This window comes from Corvus kubaryi, unplaced genomic scaffold (genome assembly GCF_017639235.1).
Source record: "Corvus kubaryi isolate FWS band 111438036 unplaced genomic scaffold, C.kubaryi_AGA036_p1.0 76, whole genome shotgun sequence".
In the NCBI taxonomy this organism is placed as follows: Eukaryota; Metazoa; Chordata; class Aves; order Passeriformes; family Corvidae; genus Corvus; species Corvus kubaryi.
The window spans coordinates 2,510,911-2,527,556 of NW_024582063.1; the positions used below are offsets into that span (position 1 = coordinate 2,510,911).

At 46.4% G+C, this 16,646-nt stretch overlaps 1 protein-coding gene across 1 annotated transcript in view; it reads left to right on the forward strand.

Annotated features, from left to right (window-relative positions):
* The window catches only part of MSH2 (mutS homolog 2), a 45,619-nt gene extending 44,663 nt beyond the window's left edge, over positions 1–956 (forward strand). The window contains exon 16 of the mRNA XM_042051652.1: positions 547–956. Coding sequence (XP_041907586.1) covers positions 547–717 — 171 coding nt within the window. The 3' untranslated portion in view covers positions 718–956. The remainder of the gene's footprint in view (positions 1–546) is intronic.
* The last annotated feature ends 15,690 nt before the right edge of the window (positions 957–16,646 follow it).

The following is a 16,646-nucleotide window of genomic DNA, read 5'->3' on the forward strand; positions in this document are numbered from 1 at the left end:
TCTTGCTATTCAAGTCAGATTGTTTAGAAGTTCCACTTTGCCTGTTTGTGTAAAAGCATATGCATAAAGCTTAATTATCATCTGTTCTCCTTGGTGACGGCCACTCTCCAGTTGCTTGGTTACAATTTGTTCTTTCCTTTTGCATATTGAAACATTGCTTTTGATTGACAGTCCCTTCTAAAAGTAACTAGTTTGGGTAATATGACCATTCTGGTGCTATTATTGCTGGCAGTCCCCACCTCATGTGGCTGCACACTGGAATTAAATGTGGAACATTTATAGGAGATCATAATGTTCAATATTGTGTTTATGCTGATCAACTCGTGCTTTTTGCTCATGGACTGAAAAAGAACTCCCGGTACCAGCATAAGTGGTTTGTTCTGGTGTTTAGAACTTGATAGCAAGGACAAAGATAACCATGATTTTTGCCTGCACTGAGTTTCTGCTGATGAAGAGTACTTTGTATCTGTAGGGAATTCGGAAAATTCCTGCTTGCAGTCTAAACATCCTTGCTGTTTTCTTTTCCTTCTCTTCTCTCCATTTCAGGAAGGTGAAAAGATAATTGAGGATTTTCTTTGTCAAGTGAAAGCATTGCCCCTGACAGGTATGTCAGAAGAAGACATCAAAGTCAAGTTGAAACAGCTGAGAAATGATGTGCTGGCAAAGAACAACAGTTTTGTGAATGAAATAATTTCTCGAACGAAAGTTATATCATGAAATGTGTGAGAACAGGATACAGCTCTTGAAGTGTATTTCGTATTGAAAGAACTATAATTTTCTTGTCTTGTAGCTTTTATACTTCATGATACTTGTACTGATTTATGTAGGCATTTTTTCTTGGATTGTAATTATTTTGTAAAAAATTCTGAGCATATTACGTGCCAGATTCCTGCTTTAGTTGGGATCATTTTGTCCTTTTAGAAGTTTACAATAAAATGTTTTTTTCCTATCAAGAACTATTGACTGCACAAACAAAATGTGTAATATTTTACCAGAAGTGGGCTAGAAAGTCTTAACAGTTGAGGTGTCAAACAATTGCCAGAGCCTTGGAAAGCAGCAGTGTGTACACAAAATCCTTGTCCTAGACCATGATTCTTTTTCGTGTGATGCAATTATATTAATTAATTCACTAAAGATTTAGTAATGCCATGTTAGTGCTCCATTAGAAGAAAAACATCTAAGTGTGTCCAGGTAGCCAGGAAGGCCAATGACATCCTGACCTGTATCAGCCATTGTGGCCAACAGGACTGGGGCAGTGATTGTCCCCCTGGGCACTGGTGAGGCCACACCTCAAGTGCTGTGTCCAGTTCGGGGCCCCTCACTACAGGAAACACATGGAGGGGGTGGAGAGACTCCAGAGAAGGGCAATGGAGCTGGGGAAGGGTCTGGAGCACAAGTCTGAGGAGCAGCTGAGGAGCTAGCAGTGTTCAGCCTAGAAGAAAAGGAGGCTCGGGGGAAGCCTGATCTCTCTCTACAACTCCCTGGAAGGAGGTTGTAGCAGGGTGGGCAACAGTCTCTTCTCCCAAATAACAAGTGATAGGACAAGAAGGAACAGCCTCAAATTGCACCAGAGGAGTTTTAGATTGGGTATTAGGAAAAATGTCTTCACCAAAAGGCTTGTCAACACCAGGGAGCAGGCCACCTGGAGAAGTGTCAGAATCACCACCCTGGAGGTATTGACAGTATATGTAGATGTGGCACTCAGGGACATGGTTCAGTGGTGGCCTTGGCAGTGCTGGGTTAACAGTTGGACTCCATAATCTTTGGTCTTTACCAACCAGATGCTTCTGTGGTTTGCCAGAAATTTTTTGCATGTGTACCTGCACAGAGCTGGGGAGGGGTGAGGTGGGTGGGTGGGAGGGATTTTTTTGTTTGCTGTGTGAATGGTAATGCTTCCGTGAAATATACTATAGGCCTGCTCTTCCTGCCTGAGTTGTGATAATGTGCATATTTTGGGGGTTTTGTAATGTAAGCAGAGGTTGGGGTGAAGTTACATTTTAACTGGAACGTCTGAGCTGGTCATGATTAGTGAGGTCTGTCTACAAAGTAAGAATACATTGATTTTTATCTGATGTGCTTCTCTCATTGAGGCAGTTTGAAAGCATGCTGGTACAAGTTTATTTTCTCCTTGAAATTTAGCATTTTAAATTGTAGCTGAAGAATACTACCTATATTTAAAACTGTCAGTGTTGAAAGACTAATGGGAAAAGGTGTTTGTCGCAGGAGAGGACAGGAATAAAGTCATGCTGAAGATGTTAGGCAAACTCTTGCTGTGTTCCGAGATTGCATCAGTGGGTGTGTGTTGGGGACAGCAGTGCTGCTGTTAAAGCTGTGCTATAGCCCTGTGCCAGGGATTAATGTGTTGCAGTGGTCTGCCTTTAAGCATTTAAGTAGTCATAAAAGAGGTGTGATGTTCAACTTGCTGTTGGATAATGCTTGTACTTAGACCAGAACTGGGACATACTAGATCTACTTCTTAACAGAAGCGCTAAAGGCTTGTTTGAGAGGTTGGAGTGCTGCCTAACACCTTTTTGGCCTTTAAATTAAAATGCATTCTACTTAAAAAGACAAAAACAGATTTGCATGTACAAGCAGCACAGTTGATGCATGGTCTGGAAAAGCACGTAAATGAAAAACGACTGTTGCATAAAGTAATGAAAGATATATCTGGTTTTGCAGTATATTGTTTCAAGCACCAAGGTATCCAAAAATGCTGAATCAAACTGCTTCGGGTGTTGCTAGAAATGGGCAGTTCCTGTGAGGGACTGGAATGGCTGCTACTGACAGCCTGTTCCTGTGTATGCTGAGATCCCTGGAGTCTGAGCAGAGATGCCCCTTTCTGCCGTGTGGCATAAAACCACCAGAGGTCATCTCTTCCAGGAACTTCTCCATTTTCCCTTTGGCCCTGTGTGCACTTGAAGTGTCTACTTAGCCGAGGATTTCCTCATTAAGCTGCCATCAGCAAGAGGAGCCACTTCTCTGCTTTGACCCTGATTCCCAGTTTCCCTCAGTCCCCTTTGTTTATGTTCTTTGTGTCCACTCTTTCCTTTCTGGATGTGGTGCATCAGTTCTGTGTGTCCGCAATGTGCTGAGGACAGGCTGCTTTTATTTTTGTATTGCAGTTGGAGGCTGATAGAGCTGTTCTGTGTGACCGGATTTGCCTGTCTGAGAGTGAAAGGTGCTTGTGTGTTATTCAGGAGTGATGGACCAGCTCTGGGCAGCACCTTCTGTGTGCTTCAGAAAGGGTCTTGTGTATCTGCAGCAAAGAAGATTCAGTTTTTCTCATGCCCTTCAACACTCAAAAGGAAGAAGTGTGCAAGATAACAAGATTTTAAAACTAATCTTTTGAACTGTTTTCTCCACTACACTTCCCCCTCCCTCTGCTGCTGGATATAGGCAAGAGAAGATCAGGCAGGGTTAAGTCTCCATATGTCAGTGCTGCTTGCAAACTGGGTTACAGGTAGTGTGATTTCATGTGAGCAGGCGGGGTGGCTATTTTTGCTACTTCCAATTTAGCTTTTTGTTCAGAAATGTACCTATGGGACAGGAGCAATTCCAGAACTTGTCTGCTTATCACAGAGCTGTGCCAGGGATGCAAAGATTATCAGAGTTTCAAAAGAAAGTAACAAGGCTGTTGAGGAGCAGTGAGGCCATGTACTGTTAGCCTGGAATAAAAATGTAAAGTTCTCTTTGCTCATTCACCTGGGAAAGCTTGGCACTGAATGCTTGCTGCAGGCACGTGGTCTTTTTGGTCTCTGCTGTTTCTCTCCATCTAGAAGGCTTTTATGAAGAAAACTGGATTACATGGGGTAAAACGAAAAAGGGGACATGAGTGAACACTGATGGAATTAATTTTCCTTTTATGATTCCACTGCCCTTTTAGTGATCAGGATCTACCTCTTTGTGTGCAGGAGCACCTGGTAGCCAGCCTGATGAGAAAGTGTTGGGTTTACCTCTTGGGTTGTGGTCAGAGGCTCCAGTCAGGGTTGGATGACTCCAGGGATCAAGCTGACAAATTGGGGAATGCTGCCTGTCAGCTCGGGACTCAGCTCTGTGTGTTACAGCTTGCAACTGTGCCTGTGCATCTCAAATAATAATGCAGTCGCCAAGTGGCTCTGTGTCTCTTTTCACCACTGGAGCTGAGGTGGTTCTGGAATCAGAAATGGCAGGAAAGGTACTGAGGTGAGTCCTTGCCCACTGACAGTGGCTGGAGGAGACTTTGAATCCTTGGAGAGCTTGGGCTCTCTGCTGGTGAGAACCGGCATGCTGGTGGCCTGGCTTTGTGGAACATAACAACTTTGCATTAGTTCTTGGTGGATGGAGCTGTTCTGGGCTGACAGCCACCCTGTAAGTGACTGGGACTGCTTGTGGTCTAACTTTTCCAGATACAAGACCTCATTGCTGAGGTCTGGGGTTGTGTGAGCAGTTTCATCCGGTTTGGTGCGAGATTACGATGACGATTTAAGCTGGTTTTCATGGCATTAATTTAAAGAGTTTTTGAACATCCAACCACTCACTACACAGGCTGAGCAATTTTTCTGGCTACAAAGCAGTGAGATAACTGGTCTTGCTATGCTGCAGTGGGGCAGATTTATTTGAAAAATCAAGGGAGAGCAATTGCTGCTCTGCATCTGAAGTAGTGTGAGGTTATGAATCGAGTTCTTTGCCTCTTGCTGACCTGGGAAGAAGGAAAACACACAGCCTCGGGGACTGAAGCCTTAGAATATAGGGGAGAGGTGCTGTCATCTTTCTGAGATGGCTGCAACCCTTGCAGGTAGAACTTGGCTCTGGATGCTGTTTGCTGAAACAGCCTTGTTAGCAGTTGTCTCTCAGATATTCCTGGTCCTCTCCCAGCCTTGCAGCTGCCTTTCCCAGCCTGTTGCCTTTCCTCTCTCTACTCCTGCCAAGCTCCTGCACTGTTCCTGTGCACAGGGAGCACTTTGCAGTGCTACTTTTACGTATGTGTGTCTCCCTCAGCTGCCAGCAATGCTTTTTATTTGCACGGGGTGGGACAGGGCCCTGCATGTGCTGCTTTGCCAGTCAAAGTGCGGGGACGAACCTCTGCTGTTAAAGAGGGGAGTGGCAATTTCTGATCATATGTAGTGGCAGCTGGGACTTACCCTCCTGACATGCTGTCCCCCTGTCACCTGAGCCAGCAGCAGTGCCTGTAGCTGAGGGAAACAATAGTGTAAAGCACATGACAGGTTGTGTTTGCTCCTGCAGCTGCAGAGTAGTGCTTTCCTAAAGGTGAGAAAATGTGTTTGCATTTTTGCCTTTGTGGGAAAAAAGGTGCCTTGCCAGCTGGTTTGAGCTGCTGGATGCCTGTGGCAGTGTCCTTAAGGATGTAATCGTTCTGTCTTTGTGGGGACAGTTGGAAAACTGACAACAGCTGTGCTAAACAAGGAGAGCTGAGGGAAAAGCTGAGAATAGATAGCCTGTTCCTACGAGAACATTTCCCCTGCTGATCCACCCCGTCCTGCTGCACACTGAAAAGTCATTGCTTGTCAGGGCGATGCGCTTGTACAGGGGGTGGCTTCAATATGCTCTTTCTCCAAAAATTAGGCAACTGTTCCCCTGTGTGTTGCTGTGGACTCTGGCAATGGGCCCAGCTGCCATGGCAAAGAGCAGATCTGCACTGGAGGGCTGCTGCAGGTCACTCTGGCAGTCTGGTCCCATCTCCAATCTGCTGCTGGACCATGCGGTGAGGGAGGCAGGAAGATGGGCAGCATTCCTAAAGTGTCTGTGCCTGCCTGAAGATGCTGCTTTATACCCTGAGGAACATGATTTTTTTTCCATACTGAGATTTTGAAATATCTTCTGTCCTGCACCTTTCTATTTGTGCACAAAACTTCCGGAAAGCGTCCACTGCTGTGGACTTCAGACCAGAGATTGTCAGTATTTTCAGCATGCCTGCTGGTTTCCCTTGTGTGGCTGTTTCCAGATGCCTCAGACAGCAGACAGTCCAAGCTTTTAAACCTCTCTGCACCCACCTGACCCCATCCAGAGCTGCCTGGGGACCTGCTCTCCCTGTGCAGGTGCAGCCAGAATGGCACTGTAGGGAGACAGAGCCAGCAAACCGTGCCACGTGCTGCACCTCCTCCCCAAGGCCTGTGGTTCAACAAAAAACACTCTACAAAGGATCAGAAATGTAGCTGTCAGAATGTGGTCCCAAACCTTGCAAGGAATGACAGCATGTGTTACCATGGTGCAAGCCTTGTGGGTTTTAGGTGATTGGGGAAATGCTGTTGAGAAGCAATTATCTTCTGCCTGGATATTTGCAGTAATTCTTCCTTGCGTCTTTCTGCTGTAGGTTGTTGCTGACATGAATGTCCCTTCCTTGGTTTTCAGGGTCTCAACATAATGGCAAGTAGTTTCCTTACGCTTTCAAGTGCTAATGAAGAAGGTAAAAATAAAAACCAAGCTTCATATCAATGTTCAACACCCAAATTACCAGCAAGATGATTCTGATGCTCATTTTAGTTCAGGTGCTCTGGCTGTCATCTTTTTTCGCCATGACCTGGGAGGGCAGCGTAGTTTTGGTTTCTGTACCTACTGACTCTTTTCACCTTGGGCAGATTTTTCAAGCTCACACTCCCTTTCTGCTTGCAGGAAGTCATCTTTCATATTTTCATTCTGCTGTGGCGTTTATCATTCAGTGCAGGGGCACTGGGATGCGCTGTAGCAATTCGCTCGCACCTTGCTGGCAATCAATGACATTAAAAGGTAAAAAAGGAAGCCCGCTTACTTTGTGCCTGCTGTGTAAAAGGATGTGTATTGTAGTGCCCAAGGCTGGTGATATAGGTGCAGGAAACCAGGAGGTGCATGTGAGCTCTGTGAGAGTGGATGTACATCCCCAGCAAAACTGAAGCAGCCCCCAGGGTCTGAAAGCTGCACTTCTCCGTGCTGGCACAGAAGCCTGAGATAGCAAGTGACTGCACCAGCTGTGAGCAGCCACCTGGGGTAGCTCTGATAGTGCAGAGCCCACGGCGTGGTCTCCTTCGGTCCAGTTTGGGAGCACCCTGGTTGCTGTAGGAGCCCTGGCCACCAGCACAGGCTGGCCTTTCTCTGGAAGTGTTCTAGAAGGTGTTGTTTCAGCACTCATTTGCCCACTGCCGTTTTGCTCTAGTTATTCCCTTTAACTTAAAAAAAGTCACCTGAGACCAAAACCACCTGTTTGAGGTTGCCCCAGAAAATGAGCAGTGCTTGCTAAGCAGGCAGTGGATCACCAGCACTATGAAACACTTGCATGGCTGGGTGGCTTGCTTAAAATATTTGATCCTCAGAGGGGGAAGGTCCTGTGGGACCCCAGCTCGGACCTGCCCAGCTGCAGTGGAGCCACCTCACAGTGCAGTAACACAGCCCTGGAGAAGAGCTAACCTGGCTCTAGCAGACCTGAGCCATATTCCTGGCCATCTGATGTACAATTTCATGTACAGTAGCATTTTAATGGCTCTTTTTCTTTTTGGTTTTTGGACTCTGGGAAGGAGATCAATTTCCGAAAGGGAAACCTTGCAGAAGCCCCTCTTTCTGTGCTGCTGTGGCTGGATTTCAAGGATGATTTAGTATGATAAACACTGGTTATGAGAAAACTGCAGTGCTGTTTATCTTTCTGCCGTGGAGAGGCACAAGATTAACTCTGTAATCTCTCTTGTAAGAGATGTGCTCACTCAGTGTGAATCGGAGGAGCTGCAAGAAGTAAATGCTTTTTTTCACCCTGAGATTAGACTGGCTGTTGATTTGGCCCATGAATCCATGCTAATGCTGTTGTGCTCTCAGTAGTTCTCAATGGTTTAATTTCTCTCTGGAGTGTAGTTTGTAGATAAAAGTGTAATTTTCTTACTGGAAAACTTCGAAAGCTGATGAGTATCTTACCCATTAGTATTACAAAGTTCAGTTTTACTGTTTTTTTAAGAATGAGGACTGGTCTCCATCAGTGACTAGATGCTTATTTATCCTGTGCACGAGAGGAAATCAAACCATCCAAGGCTTTGCTACACCTCCCACGCATCCTGAAGCATGCATTTCTTAGGATTTTTCTTTTCCTATTACCCTTATCAAAGGACATCATTCAAGGCATCAGGCTGCTTGAAGGTGTTTAATGTGAACAAGGAGTTTTTTGAGGGAGTGTGGTAACCAGTGCAGTAATCTGACATTTGCAGATAATGCCTGAAAACTTGCTCCTTGGCCCTTCCAGGAGGACACAGCAGCATGTAAGGGATGCCGGTACGAAATCCTGAGCTGCTGTGCCTGCTTTGGGCCAGTCCCTTTATGAGGCCTGCCTAAGTAGGATCTTTATCCAAATGGGGAAATTTAGTCTAGAAAATAGATTGCAATGCATCTGGTCTATAGAGAGCAGGCAGCCATTAATGCATTTCACAGGGAGCTCAAAGAAACCTCTGTAACCATCAGTCAGGAGGGTTTTGGAAAACCTTTGCATGGCTGTAGGTGTCAAGTGCGTTGTCTGCTTTTGAGATGGTGTTGGACACCTTTGGTTGCTGAAGGAGGGATGCTCGTCTCTGCCTCTGCTGCAGTTTAGTGTATCCCCAAACACAGTCCTGCTTTGCACTGCAGCCAGCACAGTGCAAATGCTCAATGTAAATCCCTCTGGTTTTAGGGCTGTGGAAAACAGGGAGGAGAGGAGAAGCCCAGCCATGAGGAGCATGTGCTTAAACTGCAGTGGTGCAAATGGAGAACCACAGGGTGTTCACCTCATGTACCACAGTCTGCTTGGCTTTGCTGTTATGTGAGTTAGTGACAAAGCTTGCACTGATTTGAATAGAGCGGGACGAGGTCACCGTAAGTCTGTGTGTGATGTTTCAATTCTCACTTCCTTGGGTAGTGAAAACAAGCCCTGAGCCCTTTGAAGCTGAATGGAGTTCTGAACATGAAGGCTGAAGTGTGGGGCCCCTGCACAGGCTCTGGGTGTGGAGGACCAGTGCATGGTTAGCCAGAAACCACCACTGAAAGCACCTCAGTCTTTAATTAGTCACCAGGAGAGCTGCTCTATACCAGACCCCTTTGCATTCACTGTCCTCTCATCTCTGTTTCTCCCTGACTTTGTGGCTGTTGCCTGTCTTCTCCATCTCTTTGTTACCTGTCTGTTGTTATCCTCCCTTCCCCTGTCTGGGGCACCATGGATGTTGGTTGGAACACAGCTTGGTGATGAGGGAAGCACATGACAGGGCTAAGCAGGGAGCAAATCCTCTGTGGGCAGGTGGGAGAGGCTGCAATTTTTGGATGCCCTTCACATGCTGCTCTAAAAAAGCCACACAAACAAACAAACCAGCAGAAGCTGTTTGCACTCAGAAAATAGCCCTCTTTCTTCTTTTGAAAAAAATGTACACATTTTCAGTTCCAGCTGAGGAGGAAAGTGGCTGCAAAGATCCATGCTCCTGAATGTGTGCAGGCAGAACAGCTCCAGGATTGGATGGCAGAAAGCTTGATGCCATCAGGTTGTCTTGTGCCTGCTGAAAATTCACCTTTCTAGAAATGCTTTTCCCCACTGTTCTGCACCCTCTGTCAGGCCATGTTAAAAACATCCATGAGAGCAGATGAGCTGTGATGAGTAGGATGTGAGTCCCTGTGGCAGAGTGTGAGCTTGGCTGTGGAAAAACCCTGGCTGGGCTCTGCTTGTGGCAGTTTCAGAGAGACCAGCTAGAAACTAGACTAACAAAAATAAGTTCTCAGCTTCAATGTACCCTGAAATTCAGCAGTTCCTATTTTAAAATGGACTGAGTGGCCAAAAATCGTTGCTGGAAAAACTATATAGAAAGATGTTGGGTTTTATCCAGTTCATAGTGGAAAAGCACATGGACAGGCATCCTCACTGCTGTCCTGAAAGAAAAAGGGCTCTTTGCTTCCCCCCTGAAGCAGGACCCTAAATAAAACCACTCGGGTATCACCCTCACCCCCCAACTCCGCCCCTTTCTGGGGAGAGCAGCATTTATTCTAACCCATCTTTTTAGTGGCTTGCAACTCTATAGCCTGTCCAGATAGAAATGCCCATTGATGATATATTGGGATTGGAAGGACTAGATTTGTTCAGCAGTGGGGGAAGAAAATGCATGTGATTTCTCTCTCCCTGGAGTGTCTCTGCAGCCCATGACATTTAACCACGGAGTAGAAAACCTTGGCACTTTGAGCTGAACACCACACTGTGGTGGCCGATTGGCCTGTGGCACAAGGGACAGAGAGAGCTCTTGGTAAGACAGTCTCTGGTGCCAGAGACTTAGTGCTCACGGTGAGGGAAAGAGGCCTCTCCCAGGATGCTTGTTCAGTCCTGTTAATCTATCCCAGTTTGGATTCCCCGGTTGGCTGTTGGCCTCTACCCCTCATCACCCCCCCAGAGCTTCCCCATTGGTCCCCGTTCCCTGGTTCTGCCTTTTCCCCGCCCCCAGATAAAACTCTGAGTTTCGGGATCATGTTGGTATTTGCCCCTGCACCCCTTGACAGTGTAGCAGCAATAAATGCTCCTGCCGGAACGCACACAAATGCCCTTCTCGACTCTTTGCTACTGACAATAATACTGAACCCACCCGTGCGTCTGTGGGGGCACACGGGACCCTACAGAGCCAGGCAGGGACAGTAATACCACACCCCTCACAAGGCAAATATTGCCTGCTCAGAGCTCTCCTCAGGATCTCAACATCCGCCTTGCAGGTGCTTTAATACCGCCCACAACAAATTTCCTGCCTGCACAAGAAAGCACTGAACCAAGCAGGGACAAGCTCTCTGAAGGATGATGCTCCCAGACTCCCAGAGCTGCCAGCACGGTGTGTTAAACACTAATGGAGTACTAGAAAAATACTGGAGGGTGTAGGACTGATGCTAGTAACACCCAGCTGCAGTTTCTGGAGTTTTAAAAGATTTTAGAGAAAAGATGACTGACAGTGCTGAATGATGCAGTGAATGCATTCTCTCCTGACTATATGGGGATGCTACTGGTGCTGACTTGAGCATATCAAAATCATCTCTTGTCCTGAGAAACCTTCCCTGGGCATCTGTGGGTACCAGCAGAGTCTTGGAATGATTTTCTTTATGGGGGCTGTTTCTCTCCTGGCAGATTGTGCAGATCCTCTATGTCAGCACCACATTCTAATCAGAAGTGGGAGATGTGGGAATGGTGCCACTGCTGAGCCAAAGGGCTGATGGGCAGAGAGGAAATGTACCAGATAAACAGGATGAGAGGAAATTGTTAGATTGGATATTAGGAAATTATTTTTCATGGAAAAGGTTGTCAACTATTGTAACAGGCTGCCCAGGGAAGTGGTGGAGTCACCATACCTGGAGGTATTTAAAAGTGATGTAGATGGGACACGGTTTAGTGGTGGGCTTGGCAGTGCTGGGTTAATGATTGGACTTAGTGATCCTAAGGTTCTTTCCCAACTTTAATGATTCTGTAATTCTATGATTCTCTGAAAGAGAAGTGTCACCCTGAATGCCAGCCCACCAGCCCTCCTTTCATTCTGTTGGGCAAAGACAATTTCTTAAAAACCCTTTAATAAAATTATGTTCTTAATAAAACAGCTTTTGAGTCTTCTCTGCTGGAGTTATTTTGTATTTATTTGCTTGAAGGGCATCCAGGAGCACTTCTTTGTGCACCAGTGCCAAACCACCTTCTCCTTGCAAATGGGATGGATGTTGGCAGTGCTCTGGGTGCTGCCTCGGGCTGACAAGCGAGCTGTGTCATTGTGTCTGCACAACTGCTGCCACGCCTGGGGCCCTGTGGCACTGCAGGTGATGCAGGAGCCACCTTGCCAGGGAGACCTGGGCACTGTGGTGGCACCCATTCTCCTGCTCAGAGTTTGGATCCTGAGGTGTCCTGCAGGTGTGACCAAAGTGAGAGGCAGGAAGCTGGGAGATGGGTAAAACACCCCCAGTGGAAGTGCTGAGACCCCTTTGGTGTTCCCATCCCTCCCAGTCAATTTGTGCAGGAATAGCTCTGGGAGAAGAGTCTGCTGAGATGGATGCTGGTCAGCCCCCAAATGCAGCCCAAATTCCCCCAAAGGCACCCAGGTCTCCCCACATTTGGCTTTAGGGCTTTGGGCAGCTGACCCCGTGCCTGGCAGTGCACAGGGAGTTATCCCCCACCTGCATTGGCTGCTGCCTCTGCCTGTGTTGTATTTTCTTGCTGTGGAGATGCACAGAGGGTGTTTGAGCCCTCTCTGATGGTATGTGCTGGCTGCACCCATCTGCAGCACCTCTGTGGAAAAGCAAACAAGAGCACCCGTGACATGAGGCAGGATTTTGCACGGGTTATGTTTCCATGTGCTTTGGAAAATAAAATGATGTGCTCTAGCAAGAAAGTGCTGTGATATTTCTGGGGATTTTACAGCAGAGCCTGTCTGTGGCTCCAGATTTCTCTGTAGTCTCTGCTCTTTGTAGGTGAAACCAATCAAAAAGAGTGAACAATCCCCCCCAGTTGTTTTCACGTGCACTTTTGAAGTAATTTTTTTACAGCATTGCTGTGTAGATCAAAATGCATTTAGGTTGGGATGTGATACCATAAAAAAACTTCTAAAAAGTTAGCTCATTGACTTTTCAGTGCCTAGGTACAAAGGAAAAATAAAGTAATTTTCAGGATGGCTTTTAAAATTGCTGAGAGATGCAGCTGTCTTTTCACTGGCAGCTTCAAAACCTAGAGCTATGCTTTTTTTAGAGTACTTTGATAAATGGATGTTTTGTTACAATGCCACTGAACTGAGCTGCTTTCTGATTCCTGCCTCCTAGTTCTGATACCTGCACGATGGAGGATTTGTCCCCAACAGCTTTTTACATGGCAACATCTGCTTTCAGCTCTTTCAACTGCCTTTAATAACAAAACTCTCAGTGCCCTGATGTCCACTTTTACCAACTTTATGTGCACAAGTTGGTTTGGTGAAAAGTTCAGAAACTGCTGAATATTCTGTGTTTCTGCTGGAGCCAAGGTGCTCAAGATTTGTAAGGTCAGGACTCTGATTATCTGCAGGAGCTACCACACAGAAAAATGTGCTGCCTACAGCGTTGGTCTGGGGCTCAAGGATCTGCTGTAAATTCCTGCACAGGTCTCCCATGTTGTGGTGGACAAGTCCTCATCTCTCTGGTATCTTTCTGTGTATAGACTCACTGAATCATTCATGTTGGAAAAGACTCACGAGACCATCAAATAACGTATATGAAATGAGGGTGCCAAAAATGTCTCATTCAGAGGCTTGTGGAGAAGCTTACAGCTGGTCATGAGATGCTTGGAAATCACCAGCGACAGAAGGGAGCCAAGATGGAGTATCTGATTCATCCACAGGCTTCTCATTATTGATAATGCTCTGAGGGGCTAGAAAAAAGGTAATTGCACTTCAGATGGAAACAGTGACTAAAAAATGATCCTTGATGGTTCATTTTTTTTTCTCTAAAGGGCTGTGGATACAGCCTGTAACCGCCTATAACCATTTTTAATATGAGGTAATTTCTGCTTTAATGATCTCGCAGATCTCAAGGATATGCTAACACTTACCACCAACTATTAGATCTACATAGGAGTATTTCACTTCTTCAGTACTAGCACAGATGATGCTCATGAGAGGTTGCTTAATTATACCTACATTTTGGAAGATGAGAAACAAAAATAAATATTAGTAAAAATCAACATGATTATATGGGTATGAATAATCTTGTCCATACTGGCTTTTTCCTTTCTGATTTGCAGAGATTTCAGGGATGAATGTTTCTCTCCCTGTACAATTCAGATGAATTGGTTTGATTTTGCATTGCAAATGCAGTTGATGTAATGAGACACGGACTTTTGCAGCTCCTGGTGCAGACGTGGCTCTGGCCAGGAGTGCAGGAGAAGAATTCTGACCCTGTCTGACCAGGCAGGAGTGAGCTGGAGAGAGCCTGAAGCACATGGATAAAGCAAAGGTACCCCTTCATTTTACCCAAGAGGAGTCCTTCTGGTTTGGTCCCTCCATTGATTTCACCACTTATTTTTCCATGACATTAAGCTGCAGCAATGTGTTAGGCTAAATAGTTTTTCTTCCCCGGACACCACAGGTTAGCAGAAACCCTTTATTTGAAAGACTCTCTCAAATTCCCACATTTTCTACGAAAAGAGCAGAGACTTGGAGTCACTTGTCCCATATAATTTCCCCAGGAAGGGGTAGGGACGGCTACTGGTCCGCAGCTCAGCGAGGAGGGAGGATTTGTCTCTTTTGGGAGACAGGAGATCTGAGGAATAGCACAGAACTCATCTATCAGTACCAACGTGCCTCTAGTGCACAGGCCTGCCCTCGGTGTAATGTATGGCAGGAGACCAAACCATGCTGAAAGCAGAGAGGTGCTGTTAGATGGCCACTCTTAGCACAGCAAACCCAGGCACATCAGCTATGGCTGCACGAGATCCTCACCACCAACTATTCTGTTATTCCTTTCTCTGGTTCATCAGGAGCATAAGAAGGTCAGAATAATTTCCTTGGCCAAGAGAGCCGTACATGCAGTATTTTGCCAACTGAGTGACGTTTAGGTGGTGATGGACATGTGGACATAAAGCTTTGCCCAACAGGCACCTGCAGCTGTTGGGGTGAGGGAAGGGGGCTCCCTCTCCTAATTCTGCCAATATGCCCCAAGGGAAAGTGTCCCCAATTCTTTGCTGCTGCTCCAGGGCTGGATCACCCAGGACCATCTCTCTCAGTGTCAACATGATGCGTGTGTTAAAGGCAATCAGAAGTTTTTATGCAGAAGATCAACATTGGGATTGACTCAAATATCAATAAATTCCAAAATAAAGGGTTTGATCACAGCATTATAAACTTCCCACATGAACCATTTTGAATGACTGGAGGGTGACAATCTAAATATAAATGTAATTTCTTTTTTAAAACTCACTTCAGGCACATATATACAGCTTCAGTTGACTTTCAAGGGGAGTCTGTGGGAACATCTGACAGCAAAATTAAGTTATATGTTTCTTGTGGGAGTTCGTTTCCTCCAAAAACAGCAAACGCCTTGTTTCCCTGGCACTCAGATTTTTAAACCTGTAATCCTAGCAGGATATGAACTGTTTTTAATTACCCCCAGTGACAGAATTTTGTCCTTTGAAGGAGCCACTCGGGGTGTGAAGGGGAACAAGGACATTGAGTGCAAATGCGAGGGTGTGATTCTTTTTTAGAGCTGGTGTGGTGATCAGCTCAGCCATGGAGGTTTTGGCACCGATTTCAGCAGGTCACAAGGTCACACACAGCTCTTGTATTAGTTTGGGAGAATTAAGCAGTGGGAAGGAAACAGAGGACTTAGAAGCAGGCAGAGGAATAAATGGGGTAAGAGACCAATTAAAGTGGATAAAAGCAAAGAAAGAAACAGTGGGCATGGTGAGGGCTTTAATGACTTGTACAGCACATTTCAAGGGTATTTCAGGTGAAACATTTTTTGGAACACTCATTCAAACAGCGTCATTTCCACCAAAATAACTGGTTACATGACTAGGGTGAGGTGGATTTTAACCTTTATATAATCTTCCTATATAAATGCAACAGTTGCACAAAATGTACTTTTTGGATGTGCTGTAGAGAGAATCACAGAATCACAGGTCCAGTTAGGTTGGTAAAGACCTCTGAGATCATCCAGTCCAACCTTTGACCGAACACCACCACGTCAACTTGGCCATGGCACTGAGTGCCATGTCCAGTTGTTTCTTGGACACCTCCAGGGGTGGTAACTCCACCACCTCCTTGGGCAGCCCATTCCGATGCCTGACAACCCCTTCCATGAAGAAATTCTTCCTGATGTCCAACATGAACCTCCCCTGGCACAACTTGAGGATATGTCCTCCACTCCTGTTGCTGGTTGCCTGGGAGAAGAGACCAACCCGCACCTGGCCACAGCCTCCTTTCAGGGAGTTGTAGAGAGTGATAAGGTCCCCTCTGAGCTTCCATTCTTCCAGGCTAAACACCCCCGGCTCCTCCAGTCACGCCTCATGGGATTTACCCTCTAGACTTTCACCAGCTTCATTCTCTGGACTCACTCCAGCACCCTGAAGGTGTCAGTGTGTTTCTGGGTGTGTGATCAGGTGCCCACTGGAGAGGGAAGGACAATGAAACTCAGTCCCAGGAAAATCCAGCAGCAGTTGTCTCAACCCAATGAAGTTTGCAGCTCGGTGTCTGGAACCACTGAAAGTCCCAATACACGATTAAACCCCAAATCTCAGTGCACAAGGTCTAATGAATCACTTGTAATTGCCTCATCCCGTGCAGGGCTCTGTCCGGCACATTCGCTTCTCTCGAAATTAAGGCTGCGTCTTCTGCTGTGTCTCAGTGAGCTGGAGCAGGGTGGGAGTGTCAGAAATGCACATGTGCCCATTGTGGGGGATGCTGGAAAGGAGGGAAGCCAGCATGGCACAGCGGGGACATGCCAGCAGCCAGTCTGGACACCGAGCCGATACTGGTATGAGCATGGGATTAAATCCCAGTGGCACATTTGGGAACTCGGGGCAGCCCCATCATCCCGGTACTGTAAATGTAAATGCAGCCCTTATGTGAGGGCTGGATCCTGCTGCAATAAATTGGACAAAAGGCTATTTTTACATTCTTGCCTCTGGAGAGGGTTTTGGAGGCCTGGAGACAGATGCATGTCCTGGTTGGGTACTGGCTGCCCCATATCCACTCCTAGAGGAGTCACCT